This window comes from Thamnophis sirtalis, unplaced genomic scaffold (genome assembly GCF_051295495.1).
Source record: "Thamnophis sirtalis isolate CommonGarterSnake01/CBP01778 unplaced genomic scaffold, rThaSir2_p1.2 scaffold_5, whole genome shotgun sequence".
NCBI lineage: Eukaryota > Metazoa > Chordata > Lepidosauria > Squamata > Natricidae > Thamnophis > Thamnophis sirtalis.
This window is the reverse complement of record NW_028261385.1, coordinates 105033909-105051334: the sequence shown is the minus strand read 5'-3', so window position 1 is coordinate 105051334 and position 17426 is coordinate 105033909. Positions and strand designations below refer to the sequence as shown.

General features: G+C 39.4%; 1 protein-coding gene across 1 annotated transcript in view; it reads left to right on the top strand.

The window, feature by feature from the left end:
- The window catches only part of LOC106554113 (transient receptor potential cation channel subfamily V member 6), an 87185-nt gene that overhangs the window by 61365 nt on the left and 8394 nt on the right, over window positions 1–17426 (top strand). Inside the window, exons 12-14 of the mRNA XM_087716399.1 lie at window positions 1340–1406; window positions 6341–6609; window positions 13274–13380. Coding sequence (XP_087572525.1) covers window positions 1340–1406; window positions 6341–6609; window positions 13274–13380 — 443 coding nt within the window. The remainder of the gene's footprint in view (window positions 1–1339; window positions 1407–6340; window positions 6610–13273; window positions 13381–17426) is intronic.

The following is a 17426-nucleotide window of genomic DNA, read 5'->3' as shown; positions in this document are numbered from 1 at the left end:
GAAGGATGCCCTTATGGGCATTTCCATCTTCAAGGAAGCTCTCCGCTTCTTGGAACCTTGACTGTTCTGCGATTCCCCCACCCACTTTTGGGGTGGGAGTAGAAAGGAGATAGCAAAGGTAAAGGGACTTCCTAATTTTGAATATTCTAGGGCCTTTTTGGAAGCTTGTGTTTGTCTGTGTTGAATACTTAAAAAGGTTCATTTCCATTGTGAGTTTAGATTGCTTGGCTGTTTCCTTTCTACCCTGATAGGTAATAAATTCAAGACAGAGAGAAGTAAATATTGAGCAGCTGGAGTTCAATGGTTCAGTAGAAAAGTTCAGTAAAATAACTTTTACAGTAATGGCCACTAGCCTAAATGGCAGTGAAAAAGAATTTGATAAATACGTTGACAAGGTAAGAGAGAGAAAAGCTGTTCAAATCTGCTACCCATAATGGCTTTATAAAATCCTAATGCAAATAAAAGAGGCAAATGTGCGAACTGTTTCCATCTTCATATCCAACTTGAAACTGGAGCAATCAATCAAAATAAGAATATACCAGTGCAGTCCTGCAAACAAACAAACCAAAAAAAATAGAACTGACACAGTCAAACCTCAGAAGAGATACAGATTGATTAGCCCATCTGAAAACTTCTATTGAAGGATAGTTGGGATTTGATTGACAGGAAACATCAAAATTGTCTAGAACAAATAATTTAAATTCCACAGTCAAGATAATCCTGTTTCCTCACTCCACTACTGAACTCCCTTATATCAGGGCTGTTCTGTAGGGCTTCCGTTTCACTACTAAATATGTTCATGTTGAAATGACTATTTCCAAAATTCTGATTTCTAAACTAAGGCTTGGAGTCAGGATGACCTTTTCCTGGGACCCTTCAGATGGGTTAGACTTCAGCAGCCATAATTCCTAACTAATCTTCTCTCAAGGAAAGAAGCGACTTAGAACTGAGGAGTAATTTCCTGACAGTTAGAACAATTAATCAGTGGAACAGCTTGCCTCCAGAAGTTGTGAATGCCCCAACACTGGAATTTTTAAAAAGAGATTGATAACCATTTGTCTGAGGTAGTGTAGGGTATCCTGCCTAAGCAGGGGTTGGACTAGAAGACCTCCAAGGTCCCTTCTAACTCTGTATTCTATTCCATTCTACTGTACTGTACTGTACTCTATTCTACTCTACTCTATTCTCAGAGCCTTTAGAAACAAATAGATAAGGATCCTTTGAAGTTGGAATGGACTGGAATGTTTAATCTAGAGCATCTTGGTCTTGATCTAGAATGCGGTTCCTTGGATTTTGTGTGAGAGAAGAGCTCTTGGTCACTGTATGTTTTTCTTTCTAGATGATATTTGGAGACCTCCTCCGTTTCTGCTGGCTTATGGCGGTGGTCATCCTTGGGTTTGCATCTGGTAGGTGATCTATTTTAGACCACATTCTTGTGATCTTGACTTACAAAGAAAACTGTAGCAATTCCTGAAAGCACAGAGAGTGGGAATATTACCAAATTCCTTCCTCTTGGCTATAGGATATCTTCTGTTACAGCCATATCTTTGATTTTTCCTTTTGTTTTTATGCTACTAACTAATAATAATAGGAAGTGTCTATATACATAGTATAATGTAATCTTGAAATTAATAATTATTATAATAATGGAAAAAGGAGGGAGCTTCCCACCATTTTTATTGGATTGCAATGTGTTTATCTGATTGGATTCTATATTCTGAAAATTTATCTGAGGCTGGTACTGGTTCCTTGATATGCTGTGTAAATATTTCCTTCTTGCATTCTCTATCTTCCTTTTCTCTATGTTGTCAGATAATATACTATTTAATTTATTACTTAAGGTAATAGCTTCATGAGTCTGATAAAATACGTTATGATTAATGGAAGTGAATGGCAGAGTAATTGATTAGACATCAACCTGCCACAAGACTCATAATTTTAAAAACAATAGATTGCCATTGCCTATCTTAAGCTGGCTGGATATTTAACCTTTATTGTGCCGCTTATTCTAATGTATCAAACCACAAAATGGAATCTGAAGTGCTTTAGAAGTTTTGCCAAGATTCTCTACCTAATTCAGTGCCATAAAGATATGTGGTATTTCATAAAACTGTATCTATAATATTACAAATCCCTCAATGTCATTTTTAAAAAAAATAATTGTATTATTTTTAAAGAATATAAAAATTTACTAATTTCAATAAGTTTATACATTTTAATAATTACATGTTCATCATTTATACACAATTCTGCCTCAATCTTAGAATGTTTAAAACCATAAAGTCTTTTAAAGTGTTTTATTTTTCAATATTTCTAGTAAGTACATATAAGAGGACCGTTGACAATTATAAAATTTTGCTACCAGTTATTCTTGTGAAATTATTTTAACTGTTTTTTGACAAATTCTATTATTTGTCAAGTAATAAGTCAACCATTTGTGTTTGCATATTATTTCTATTCTGTAATGTGCTTCTTTTGCTGAAAGCCACAAGGTCATTTTTGGGCACAACCTGGGTTTGTATCTATTTTATGTTCTTAACTAGCATAATGGTTTTTGAAATCCAAATTTACCTTGATTTTATCAAACCACAAATATCCATGCTACTCAAATTTCAAGTCATGTTCTCCTAACTCTAAAAGCCTTCTATATCTCCATAGAATTGTTCTGATGTAGGCTTCCCCAGCAGCATGAAACTCAGTTCTCATCCCGATAAACCCCTTTAATTTAATTTACAGTGAATTCCTCTCCAGCAAAGTCTTTCCCTTCCCACAGTCTTTCAAGATAGTCCACAATTACCAACCTTTATCAGGCTTGGAGAGTGGTCAGGCCGATATCTTTCAGACACAGCAATACTTGGCAAGAATGCAGGAATGAACTGTTTCCTGCAAATTCCCCTCCCCTTTTGCTCCTCTTTTATTCCCTATTGGAGGAGCCATTCACTGTCCACTTGTGGCCTTTCTCCCAATTCGACCCTTGTTCCTTATCTGTTCCCTTTATCTGGCAACTCTGTGCATGCACAGACTGTTTGTCTGCCTCAATGATGTCTGACTCCGAAGGCAGCTGATAACTGTCAGACGGTTCTGGCCCCCTCTCTGCCTCTGATGTGGAGCTCTCGTCAGAGTCTTCCTCAGACTCCAGAACTGGCCCATGGTCCTCCCCAACCTCCTCACTGTCTGAATCTGCTGCCAGCTCTGTTGGCCGCTGGTGGGCCACAACAAGAACTATCTATTATTTCATCCAAACCAAATAGCAAGTTCTGAAACACAATGTCAAATCTGATAAACATGGCCCGCCTCTTTTCTTTGTGTCTTATAGCACCTTATATTTAACTCATGTTTCCCCCTGCCACATAAATTTAGAGATTCCTTTTGCCACTTTTTAAATGGTGCATCTGTCAGAAGAGTTATTGTATGAAACAAAAATATCATTTTAGGTAGAACGTTCATCTTTGTCACATAAGGCTATTGTAATTTCTCCCATTTTAGCATATCTTTTAAGTTAATTTCAAAACCTAGCATAATTATGTTGAAATAACATACAGTTCATACTTGACATGTTACCCAAGTATTTACCTACCTCTCAGAGTTAAAACCTGTTTTATTCATCAGTTTTGTTTCAGCTTCTATTTTGTTATTTTTCATTAACATCTTCAATTTCTTTTTATTAATCTTTAAATCTGTTAGTGCATCATTTTTTTAAAATTTACCCAATAACAGTTCAATTTCCTTTAAAAGACCTTCCAGAATCCACACCAATTCATTTGAAATATCTTTAACTTACGTTTCTTTTTTTAAATATTTATTCTCAAAATTGTCTCATCTTGCCTTATTTTTGTTCCTTATTTCCTTATTCAATATTTCCAGAACTAAAATAAACAAGAGAGGGGACAGTGGGCATCCCTGTTTTGTTTGTTTTTGTACCCTTACATTTTTTTGTCAAATCTTCATCAACAACAATTATTTGTACTCTCTGTAAGTATAGAAAGGAAAGCTGTTAAAACTTGGCTGTTCCGGCAGGCCTGGGGCTGTTGACCTCATTGTTAAGGTCCAGCCCCGATTAGAACGAATGCGTATCTTGTGAATTTATAAACTATCCTTTTTTTATTTTCCTTTTCTTTTTTTTCTCCTCTTTTGTAAGCCGCCCGGAGTCCTTCGGGATTGGGCGGCATATAAATTTTAACAATAAATAAATAAGTAAGATCTATCTTATCCATTTTATAAAGATCTCTCCAAAATTTGTATCTTCCAGAAACTTAAATAAGGAAGCCCAGTTCAAATTGCAAAAAGCTTTTTCTGCAACAAAGATCAATGCAGCTTGTTTTATATTATGTTGCTCAGGTGTTCCAAAATGTCCAATGCATTGACCATTAATTACCTTTTAAGTAAAACTCCACATTGATCCTTATGAATATTTTTTTGCAAAATTATTTTCAGTCTATCAGTCCATCATTATGAACAACTTATAGTTATAGCCCTGTAGTTTCTCGTTAATGTCAAATCTTCTCCCTCTTTAGATATTAATCTGCTATACTGACCTCTTTCTAATTATCTGATATTTTTCTTCCTCCTTCTTCAGACTTTTCTTTTCCATTTTTTCACTTTTCCCTTAAAATTGACAGCACTTTTTTTTCTCCACAATTTTTCTCCAATCAAATTATTACTCTGCTAATTTTTAAAAACCATTGTAGCATCCTAGATCTGGATATATGTAGATTTGATTATTATCCTCAATTACACATCGTGTACAATAAAATATATACATGTGCATGAGTGAACAAATTTGGAAGCTACATGTTTGGTTTTTATGACTTGAATTCATTGTGTTTTGTAAAAGGCTATAAAAGTTCATCCTCAAAACTTTTATAATGAGAGTCTGATAATCTATTTGGTTTAGGTCCTTTTTCCAGTTTAATCTTTTTTATAACGTTAGAAACTTCTCATATTACTATAGGTCAATTTATAATCTTGTGTCTGTTCCTCTGTAATCCTCAGTAAATTTTGTTTCTTTAGATAGTCATCTATTTTCTCTAGAGAGATGTCACTTCTTTTATACAAATTAGAATAATATTGATGAATATCAATAACAATGGCTACATTGACCATTCATAGAATAGCTCCAGCTTGTAATTTAAATATCATTTTATTTTTGTAATTTATATGCTAACCACTTCCCTGGTTTATTTGCAAACTCATTTTTTTGCTTTGCATAATTCATTTTTATTTCCATTTCTCTTACTGTTAACATAGATAATTGTTGTTGTAGAAGCTTAATTTGCTGAGAAACATTTATCTTCTCTGGATAATTTTTTAATTCTTTTTTCTTTATCTCATCTAAAATAACATGTATTTTCTCTTGACTTTTTAAAAAAAAGTTTTCTGTTATATTGTATAAAATGACCTCTAATAAAAGGTTCGTGAGAACCTGTTTAGTCTAATGGTTAAGGCAACAGGCTAGAAACTGGGAGTAGTCCTGCTTTAGGCTCAAATCTGGGTGACCCTGGGCCTGTCACTTTCTCTCAGCCCTAGGCAGGAGGTAATGGCAAACCATTTCTGAAAATAGTATATCAAGAAAACTGCATGCACTTGTCCAGGAAGTCCCAAAGATTGAACACAATTGAATAGAAGAAACAATAAAAATAAATGCTTTACTCACATACAAAGCCATTGTTCAATCAATTGTTTCTAGGTACCCCTGGTGCTTACCACATGTTACAACCATACTATATAAACAGTCTGTATGTTAACATTTCTAAAAGTTTTCTCTTCATCAAATTGAGAAAACCAGTGCACATAAAAATGATTTGAGGAGTGAACAAATGTTCTCTCTCTCTCTCTCTCTCTCTCTCTCTCTCTCTCTCTCTCTCTCTCTCTCTCTCTCTCTCTCTCTCTCTCTCTCTCTCTCTCTCTTCTTAGCAGCATTTCCAAGTATTACTCCTTCTTCCTGTTATTCTCAAGAAATTAATTGTTGTAAAAAGAAACCAGTGAGAATTATAATTGGTTCAGTCTGGGAAAAATTATCTGTCTGTTTACTATCTATTACAGTTATATCATGCACTCTTGACAAGTCTAGTCTAGTCTAGTCTAGTCTAGCCTAGTCTAGTTTAGTTCAAGTCAGTCCAGTCCAGTCCAGTCCAATCCAATCCAATCCAATCCAATCCAATCCAATCCAATCCAATCCAATCCAATCCATGCAAGAAGAGAATAACAATGAAGGCCAACTGAACAATGCAACTACACAATGATATTTAGAGCAGACAAAAGTTCACACATGGCAAATGTCCAACAAGGGAATAGCTTCTAATTAGAAACTGAACTCATGTCCTTTTGTTTTCTTTGGCAGCATTTTACATCATCTTCCAAACAGAGGACCCCGATGAACTGGGCCATTTTTATAGCTATCCCATGGCACTCTACAGCACATTTCAGCTGTTTCTCACCATCATTGATGGACCTGCCAACTATGAGGTGGACTTGCCTTTTATGTATGGCATCACTTATTCTGCTTTTGCTATTATTGCGGCCCTTCTTATGCTCAACCTACTTATTGCCATGATGGGGGATACTCACTGGCGTGTGGCCCATGAGCGGGATGAACTTTGGAGAGCACAGGTGAGGGATGACTTTTTGCCTATTAATTGATTGTACCTGATGATTTAGTGATTTAGTTGAGGGGACTCAGGGCGGCTCACATAAATCAGGGAAGGGGAAATGCAGACAATAACAAAGACACATATAATAAAAACAGTAACCAACATGCATTCATCATTCGGGAGGGGCAAATATCTTCATCCCCAGGCCTGACGGGCTAGCCAGTTCTTCAAGGCTGTGCGGAAGGCCTGGACGGTGGTGAGGGTACGAATCTCCACGGGGAGCTCGTTCCAAAGGGTCGGGGCAACTACTGAGAAGGCCCTCCTCCTTGTAGTTGCCAGCCGACACTGGCTGGCCGATGGAATACGGAGGAGGCCCAATCTGTGTGATCTTATTGGTCGCAGGGAGGTAATTGGCAGAAGGCGGTCTCTCAAGTATCCAGATCCACTACCATGTAGGGCTTTATGGGTGATTAACAGCACCTTGAAGCGCATCCGGAAGTCGACAGGTAGCCAGCGCAGCTCGCGGAGGATAGGTGTAATGTGGGTGAACCGGGGTGCACCCACGATCGCTCGCGCGGCCGCGTTCTGCACCAGCTGAAGACGCCGGATGCTCTTCAAGGGCAGCCCCATGTAGAGCACATTGCAGTATTCCAGCCTAGAGGTCACGAGGGCCCGAGTGACTGTTGTGAGTGCCTCCCGATTCAGGTAGGGTCGCAACTGGCGCACCAGGCGAACCTGGGCGAATGCCCCCCTAGCCACAGCCGTCAAATGATGGTCGAACGATAGCTGTGGATCTAGGAGGACTCCTAAGTTGCGAACCCTCTCTGAGGGGTATAGAGTTTGACCCCCCAGCCTGAGAGATGGAATATTGGTGGAATCCTTGGGAGGGAAACACAACAGCCACTCGGTCTTTTCTGGGTTGAGCACAAGCTTGTTAGCCTTCATCCAGTCCATAACCGCCTCCAGACCCCGGCTCATCACATCTGCCGCTTCATTGAGTTGGCACGGGGCGGACAGATACAGTTGAGTATCGTCCGCATATTGATGGTATCTGATCCCGTGCCTGCGGATGATCTCTCCCAGCGGTTTCATGTAGATGTTGAATAGTAGGGGGGATAAGACCGAACCCTGAGGCACCCCATATGTTAGGGGCCTAGGGGACGATCTCTGCCCCCCCACTAACACCGACTGCGACCTGTCTGAGAGGTAGGAAGAGAACCACCGTAACACGGTGCCTCCCACTCCCACCCCCCGCAGTCGTCGCAGAAGGATACCATGGTCGATGGTATCGAAAGCCGCTGAGAGGTCAAGGAGAACCAGGATGGAGGGGAATCCTCCATCTCTGGCTCTCCAGAGATCATCCGTCAATGCGACCAAAGCGGTTTCTGTGCTGTAGCCGGGTCTGAAGCCTGACTGGAAGGGGTCGAGATAGTTTGCTTCCTCCAAGGACCGCTGGAGCTGAAAGGCCACCACCTTCTCAACAACCTTCCCAAGGAAGGGAAGGTTGGAGACTGGACGATAGTTATTAAGGACAGCTGGATCCAAAGATGGCTTCTTTAGGAGGGGTCTCACCACCGCCGCTTTCAGTGCGGCGGGGAAGTTCCCCTCCCGAAGAGAGGCGGTCACGACCGCCTGGATCCAGCCTCGTGTCACCTCACTGCTGCTGGTAACCAGCCATGAGGGACACGGGTCCAGTACGCAGGTGGAGGCACTCACAGCCCTCATGGCCTTGTCCACATCCCCGGGGGTAACATCCTGAAACTCAACCCAGAGATGTTCCATTTGATCCTCTTGTGCCTCGGCTGGAACTGCAGGGGTGGAGTCCAAGTCCGACCGAAACCGAGCAATTTTGTCCGCTAGGAATTGGGCATAATCCTCAGCTCTGCCCTGCAAGGGTTCCCCTACCTCCCTTTTATTTAATAGGGAGCGGGTTATCTTAAACAGGGCGGCTGGGCGGGATTCAGCGGACGCAACCAAGGTGGCTATGTGGGATCTTTTTGCTGCCCTAAGCGCTCTGGTGTATTCCTTGGTGCAGGTGGTTACCATTGCTCGGTTCGATTCGGACTTATTGGACCTCCATCGGTGCTCTAGGCATCTCCTCCGGCGCTTCATCTCCCGGAGTTCCTCGGTAAACCAAGGGGGTCTCCGGGATCCGCCGCCTCAGAGGGGCCGTAGTGGCGCAATCCGGTCGAGGGCCTCTGACGCTGCCGAATGCCAGGCAGCAGCCAAAGTCTCTACCGGATTGTGGGCGAAAGAATCAGGAATGACCCCAAGCTCCGTCTGGAACCTTAAAGGCTCCATGAGTCGCCTGGGGCGGAACCACCTGGTCGGTTCCTCCTCCCTACAGTGGGGGTTTGGCCTCTGGAAGTCGAGCCTCAGTAGGCAATGGTCTGACCACGACAGGGGTATGATGTCATTACCCCTCAGACCAAGATCACAAATCCACTGCTCCGAGAGGAATACGAGGTCGAGCATGTGACCCGCCGAATGGGTTGGGCCCCGAATTACTTGGGTCAAGCCCATGGCTGTCATGGAAGCCATGAACTCCTGCGCCCCATCAGAGTTTTCACCGAGCGAAGGCAAATTGAAGTCCCCCAGGACCATCAACCTAGGGAACTCAATTGCCAGCTCGGCTACCGACTCGAGGAGCGAGGGGAGGGCTGCTGCAACGCTGTTGGGAGGCAGGTACGTTAACAGCAAACCCACTTGACCCTTGAGGTCCAACTTTATCAGCAGAGACTCACACCCGACAAGCTCCGGAGCAGGGACCCTACGAGGAACTAACGACTCCCGGATAACAATGGCCACACCTCCACCCCTTCCCTGGGCTCTCGGCTGGTGCAGCACCTGAAATCCTTCTGGGCACAGTTCTATGGAGCAGAGTGGGGAGGAGACCTGAGCAGATTAGGTTAATTTCTATTTATAATACAATAGCAGAGTTGGAAGGAACCTTGGAGGTCTTCTAGTCCAACCCCCTGCCTAGGCAGGAAACCCTATACCATTTCAGACAAATGGCTATCCAACATCTTCTTAAAGATTTCCAGTGTTGGGGCATTCACAACTTCTGGAGGCAAGCTGTTCCACTGATTAATTGTTCTAACTGTCAGGAAATTTCTCCTCAGTTCTAAGTTGCTTCTCTCCTTGATTAGTTTCCACCCATTGCTTCTTGTTCTACCCTCAGGTGCCTTGGAAAATAGCTTGACTCCCTCTTCTTTGTGGCAACCCCTGAGATATTGGAAAACTGCTATCATGTCTCCCCTAGTCCTTCTTTTTATTAAACTAGACATACCCAGTTCCTGCAACCGTTCTTCATATGTTTTAGTCTCCAGTCCCTTAATCATCTTTGTTGCTCTTCTCTTCACTCTTTCTAGAGTCTCCACATCTTTTCTACATCGTGGTGACCAAAACTGAATGCAGTATTCCAAGTGTGGCCTTACCAAGGCATTATAAAGTGGTATTAACACTTCACGTGATCTTGATTCTATCCCTCTGTTTATGCAGCCTAGAACTGTGTTGGCTTTTTTGGCAGTTGCTGCACATTGCTGGCTCATATTTAAATGGTTGTCCACTAGGACTCCAAGATCCCTTTCACAGTTACTATTGTTGAGCAAGGTACTACCTATACTGTACCTGTGCATTTTGTTTTTGTTGCCTAAATGTAGAACCTTACTCTTTTCACCATTGAATTTCATTTTATTAGATAGTGCCCAGTGTTCAAGTTTGTCAAGATCCTTCTGTATCTTTAGCCTATCTTCTGGAGTGTTGGCTATTCCTGCCAGCTTGGTGTCTTCTGCAAATTTGATGAGTTCCCCATTTATTCCCTCATCCAAATCATTGATGAAGATGTTGAAGAGTACTGGGCCCAAAACAGGGCCTTGGGGTACTCCACTGCATACTTCCTTCCATGAAGATGCAGTTCCCTTGAGGATTACACGTTGAGTGCGGTTGGTCAGCCAGTTACAAATCCATCTGGTGGTGATGCTGTCCAACCCACATTCTCCTACTTTATCTAGTAGTAGGTTATGGTCTACCTTATCAAATGCCTTACTGAAGTCCAAGTAAACTATATCAATGGCATTCCTCTGGTCCACTAATTTTGTCACATTATCAAAGAATGCAATAAGATTAGTCTGGCACGATCTGTTTTTGACAAACCCATGTTGGCTTTTGGCTATTACTTTGTTTGCTTCTAGGTGTTTGCTAATTCGTTGCTTGATTATCTTTTCCAGAATCTTTCCTGGTATTGAGGTCAGGCTGATAGGTCTGTAGATTTCTGGATCTGTTTTTTTCCCGTTTTTGAAGATGGGAACCACATCAGCTCTTTTCCAGTCCTCTGGTAGTTCCCCAGTGCTCCAGGATCTCTAAAAGATATAGTTCAGTGGTTCTGAGATCTTGTCTGCCAGTTCCTTCAGAACCCTGGGCTGTAATCCATCCGGTCCTAGTGATTTGAACTCATCTAGGGTAGACAGGTGCTCACTTATCATTTTCTTCCCTATTTCAACTTGTGTTCCTAACCTGATTTTTGTGGTGCTGTTTTTGATTGGTTGGACTGTTTTATCCCTTTGTGCAAAGACAGATGCAAAACATGAGTTAAATAGTTCTGCTTTCTCCCAGTTGTTTGTCATCTTCTTGTCACTTTCTCCCAGCAATGGACCAATTTTTCCTTTAACTTTATTCTTGTTTTTAACATGTTGGAAGAAGCTTTTTTGTTATTTTTTACTTTTGTGGCAAGCCTTTCTTCATTGTGAGCCTTAGCTTTCCTCACTTCATCTTTACATGCTCGGGCTATTTGCTGATATTCTGCCTTAGTTATGTCCCCACATTTCCACTTTTTATATTTATCCTTTTTGTCTTTCAATTTGTCAGAGAGTTCTTTATGCAGCCATGCTGGTTTCTTTTGGGAGCTGTTATTTTTCTTCTTCATTGGTATTGTGTTAGACTGGGCTTTTGTAATCTCATTTTTCAAAATTTCCCAAGCTTCTTGAGTTGTTTTCCCCTTGAGGATTCTCATCCATGGAATTTTTCCCAAGCTCTCTTTAAGTTTATTGAAATTAGCTCTCTTAAAGTCCAAGAGTCTAGTTTCACTTTCTTCTACTACTATGTTTGCATAATATTGAATTCCAATATTGCATGGTCACTTGCCCCCAGGGTTCCTATGGCTTCAATACCTTCTATCATTTCCTCTCTGTTAGAGAGAATTAAGTCCAATATGGCTGATCCCCTTGTTCCCTTCTCTACTTTTTGGGAAACAAAGTTGTCTGCTAGGTTTGTTAGGAACCTGTTGGATCTTCTACTTGGTGCAGAGTTTGTTTCCCAGTTGATGTCAGGGTAGTTAAAATCCCCCACTACTATTGTGGTGTGCTTCCTACATACCTTAGTTAGCTGACTAGCAAAACGTTCATCTACTTCCTCTGCTTGGTTGGGTGGCCTGTAGTATAGACCTATGGCAAGGTCATTTCCCCCCCACCCAATCTTTAATATTCACCCAAATGCATTCAAGATAGTTCTCATCATTGTTGTGCTCTATTTCTGTAGAGAGGTAATTATTTCTTATATATAGTGCAACTCCACCTCCTCTTTTATTTGGTCTATTTCTTTTAAATAATTTAAATCCTTCTAGCTGTTTGTTCCATTTATCGGTTTCATCCCACCCATGAAAGCAAATAAAAAAGAAGTTCAGAAGACAGTGCTTGTGTCCATTTAACAAAAATCTGCACCAATGAGGAATCTTCTCATTATAATATTGAAATGAAAATGTGTTTGGTATCCTTTCTGAATTAGATTTGGAATTATGTTATGATTCCAGGATCCCAAACAGATCAGTGATTCTTTTCAACTGTGTATTTATTATTGGGAAAACAGGATTTCAATAATCATATTTGTTTTAAGTATATATAAGTATATATAATTGAATGGGGGGGAGTAAACCTTGGTTTTTAAAAAGCTAAATATGTGGTTTCCAGATTTGTTCACTTATGCATATGTATGTATTTTATGCATGATGCCTGCCTGCAGATAAGAATCATATCTACATAAATCCAGATTAATGGATGCTAGAATGTATTTTTTTAAAAAATAGTATAATCTAATAATTGAATTAGAGAAAAATTGAGGAGAAAAAAAATCATGTCAATTTTTAATGGAAAAGTGGGGGGGAAACATTGCCAAAGAAAGGAGGAAGAAGGAATAAAGAAAATCTATTCTGAGCCTGCTTGTCCCCGTCAAAGTAGATGATACTTGTATCATTTCCTAAATGTGTAGCTATGGGATATGCTGCAATTCATGAAGGTTCATTGAATATTGGCACTAAGAGAGACTCCAAAACCTGCTTTAGGAATATTACCCAAGGTTACATGGGCATGTGAGCATTTATGTAGAAGTTAAGGGTCACAAAGAACCCCATAAACCTCTACAGGAGAAATAAACATGAAAAGCTATTTGGAATCCTTTCCATGTGGAGTTCTGGAAGCATCAGGACTAGATGAACAATGGTGCCAAATATTGTTTAATATGGCCATCAATATTCATTCTCCTCCAGAGGATTTACAAAATGGAAAATCATGTTATTCTTTAGTCTGTGTTGCCTACTTCAAAAGAGGAAAGTTCCAGACATGACACTAGTGGAGTCATTTGACTTAATTAAAACATTTTGATTACCCAATTTTTAAAATTGTGTCTTTTAGGTTGTTTCCACTACCATTATGTTAGAGCGCAAACTCCCACAGTGTCTCTGGCCTCGCTTAGGCATCTGTGGAAAGGAATATGGCCTAGGTAACCAGAGATATTTGAGGTAAGTTTCATTAATTTGTGTACATCTTCTATGATAAAGAGGATATTACGCATGTGGACTAGTTACTATTTAAACCAAATATCTATTTACTTAATGAACCCATAGCATCCAAGAGCCAAGGTGGCGCAGTGGTTAAATGCAGCACTGCAGGCTACTGCTAGATCAGCAGTTCAGCGGTTCAAATCTCACCGGCTCAGGGTTGACTCAGCCTTCCATCCTTCCGAGGTGGGTAAAATGAGGACCCAGATTGTTGGGGGCAATATGCTGACTCTCTGTAAACCGCTTAGAGAGGCCTGAAAGGCCTATGAAGCGGTATATAAGTCTACTGCTATTGCTATTGCTATTGCATCAATAAATTGATATTTAGGATATGCTTGTGGATATGGGAAAGTATAAGCAGCCCAAACAGATTGACAAGTCACAGAATTAAGGAGCAAGACAAGTGATAGGACTACAGAACTAAAGAAATAGTCATCTAAAGCTGGCCTAGGAAGGAACAGTCTCAATACCAACTTTCTGTCACAGCAAAACAAGAGAAAAATACTAACACTTCTCTTAAAATGGGGGTTTACCCCTGTATATGTGTATAGATGATGATAATGATGATGATAGATAGAAGATAGATAGATAGATAGATAGATAGATAGATAGATAGGGAGGGAGGGAGGAGAGAGAGAGAGAGAGAGAGAGAGAGAGAGAGAGAGAGAGAGAGAGAGAGAGAGAGAGAGAGAGAGAGAGAGAGAGAGAGAGATAGAGATAGATAGATAGAATGAATACCGGTAGATAGATGATGAGAGATGGGATAGGTAGGTAGGTAGATTGGTTAGTAGATATATACACACACACACACACACAAACACAGAATGATAAATGAGAGTGGGATGGAGGGAAGTAGATAGATAATAGATAGATAGACAGACAGACTGACAGATAGATATATAAAGATAGTTGATAAATGAGAGAGGGGAGTAGGTGGATAGCTAGATGATAGATAAATAGACAGATAGACAGGATTATGATCATGACATTAAACTACTCATTTCCCGTTCCTCTCCTCCCCACTATAATCATTACAAAGATATATTCATGAAAAAAGGTTTCTGTTCACACACACACACACACACGCACACACTCACTCAAATGCAAAAGTTGCTCAGTGGGCATAGAGCCATAAACATGGCATAAAGGTTGCCAGGTTTATAAAGCAATCAGCACACAGCATCTGAGTACATGTCACAGTGAGACACTTGATAGGATGTGTGATGACTGCATCTCTGCTATTCCATATCATTTTAGCTCAAATCAATCAAAAATAGTTAGGCTGTAAATCCCAGAGTCAAACAGCATTTAGAGCATAAATAGAACATAGGATATTAAAAACTCTTTTAAATCCATTGCAACATTTGTATTTATCACATCAAATCTCTTGGCATACTAAAGTCACCACTTTTCAGCATTTTTACATTAGGTGGTTCCTTTTCTTCCATTTTTTTGGTGGGGGGCACTAACATTTATAATATTCATTTTAATTCCATTCTTCAATGCATCACTAGTATTCCCATAAAATCCCTAAACTATCCCTTCCAATGTTCTCTCATTTTAGATTGATCCCAAATGATTTCATCCCATTTATTCTTAATTCTATTCCTTCTTCTAAAGGTGTCTTGTTCAGTTCTTTTCTCTCAATTCCAAAACCATTTTCTATTCCTATTATCTTTCCCATTTTTTAAATGCCTTGGAATTTTAACCCCTTCCTGCTCTCTTTGACTGGATTCTTTTCAACTCTTTTCTCTATCAGTACATTATACGGTATATATGCAATGCATATATTGTCCTCAATTTACAACAGTTTGTTTAGCAACCATTCAAAGTTACAATGGCACTGAAAAATCTGACATGACCATTTTTCATAGTTACAACCTTTGCAGCATCCCCATGATCGTGTGATCAAAATTCAGATGCTTGGCAACTGGTTCATGGGTATGACTTTTCCTGTGTCCCGGGATCATGTGATCCTCTTTTGTGATCTTCTGACAAGGAAAGTTGATGGGGAAACTAGATTCAGTTAACAACCATGTTACTAACCTATCAATTGCAGTTCACTTAACAACTGTGGCAAGAAAAGTCATAAAATGAGGCACAACTCACTTAACAAATGTCTCATAACAACAGAAATTTTGGGGTCAATTGTGGTCGTAAGTCAAGAATTCAAAGAATACAAAGAATGCATCATCCCATTCTTTGGCAACAATTCCTCTTCTACATGCATTTTTTAATCCACAATCTCCCTCATTTCATCATTATGCCAAGCATCCTTTTTTGTACGTCCTGTACTTCCTAGCCTAATTCCACATATTTTAGTAGTATTTTGTAGCATAATTGTTTTCATTCTGTACCAATCAAATTGCACATCATCTTTATTGTTTTAACATCATTTTTTCCTTGCTGTTTTGCAATAACCATTCCTTTTCTTTGTTTCTGAATTGGTCAATTACTATAATCAATTCTACTTCCATTAAATTGAATATCTAGTTTATTGGTGAAACTGTGTCTCTTCTAAAAAGGTATCATGTTTTTTATATTTAAACTGAAAGATAAAATATGTGTTAAAAACCACACGTGGAACATTTCTCTCTTCAAATCCACATTATCATTGCCAATTTCTAATAAAAATAATATGCTCAAGATATTCTCTAACACCAAGTGCTTAGCAATTTTCATAATGTTGAATACAGATTGATTTTTTTTGTCAAAATGAGGGTGACTAAACCTTTCACTCTACATTTGCTCATTTCTGTTCTCTTCCACTGTTTTCCATTTGTTACTGCTTATTCTCTGGCCATTTCTCTCTCTATTTCATTCCTCCTGTCCTCCCTGCATGGGAATATTATGTATTAAATGTGACTACACTGTAATGTTTTGGCAATGATTTCTATATTGTATTTGTATAGGCTCTTATGCTATTCAAGCTGGGACCCATTTTGAACACACACAATTTCCTAGAAAGAATTGCTATTTTTGAGAATTCTGAAAATTGGAATACCCACATAGATTTTTGTGCATCTGATACATTCTTAAACACACGTGTGTGTGTGTATATGATTAAAAGTAATAATTTTCCAACCATATATTCAGAGACTGCCCATGTTTCTGTTAAATTTAGGACACAGTGATCCCTGCAGCTTTTTCCAAAGAAACATCATGATAATGTTTTTCTACTATGAGAGATGAAACATTTACTTTGATGTTACACAATAATTTCACTTATTTTGTTTAAATTTTTCAAAACATTAAAATTCTCCTTTACAAGTTTAGAAAATTCCTTGAGCATTGGAAGCCAATAATTTAGGAGAATTAAGAATTCATGCAACCATTAAATTATGATGGCTGGGTTTACCATACTGGATTATAGCATTAGTTACTAACATCCATTATGTTTCAAGTAATATTAAACTATTTTTTATTAAAACATAGCTCAGGCGAAATGGAGATTTTCATAAGCTAGTTATTTCCATTTTTTAAAAAACCTTGTTTTATAGGCTGTTGGGCTTGATAATTATCAAGCCCAACAGCCTATAAAACAAGGTTTTTGCCATAATCTATTTCATATATTGTATAGAAAGAAATCTGACATTTTAGCAGGACATATACTCAATAATAAACCCCAACTTCGTGCCATGTGTATTCATGTGAAAATCTGAAAATATGTTTGTTGCCTTCACACTTTACATTTTTAAAGATGCCCAAAACACAAAGTGTTTTTCATACTAGCAATCTTCTTCCATCATAATAGATAAATAATAATCAAGTGGGAATACCAAAAGTGCCTTTTAAAGAGGCAACTGGACTTTGTTTTTCCTTGAAGACGTTTCGCTTCTCATCCAAGAAGCATCTTCAGGTCTGAACCAGCATTCATGACCTGGATGACTGAGAGTCTCCATAGACACTCATGTGGGAAGTTCTTAAGTAAGTAGAAGGTCATGTTAGATTTAGGTCAGATTCTTGCCTGCAGATCTGTCATGGTATTTGGGAATAACCTTGGGAGA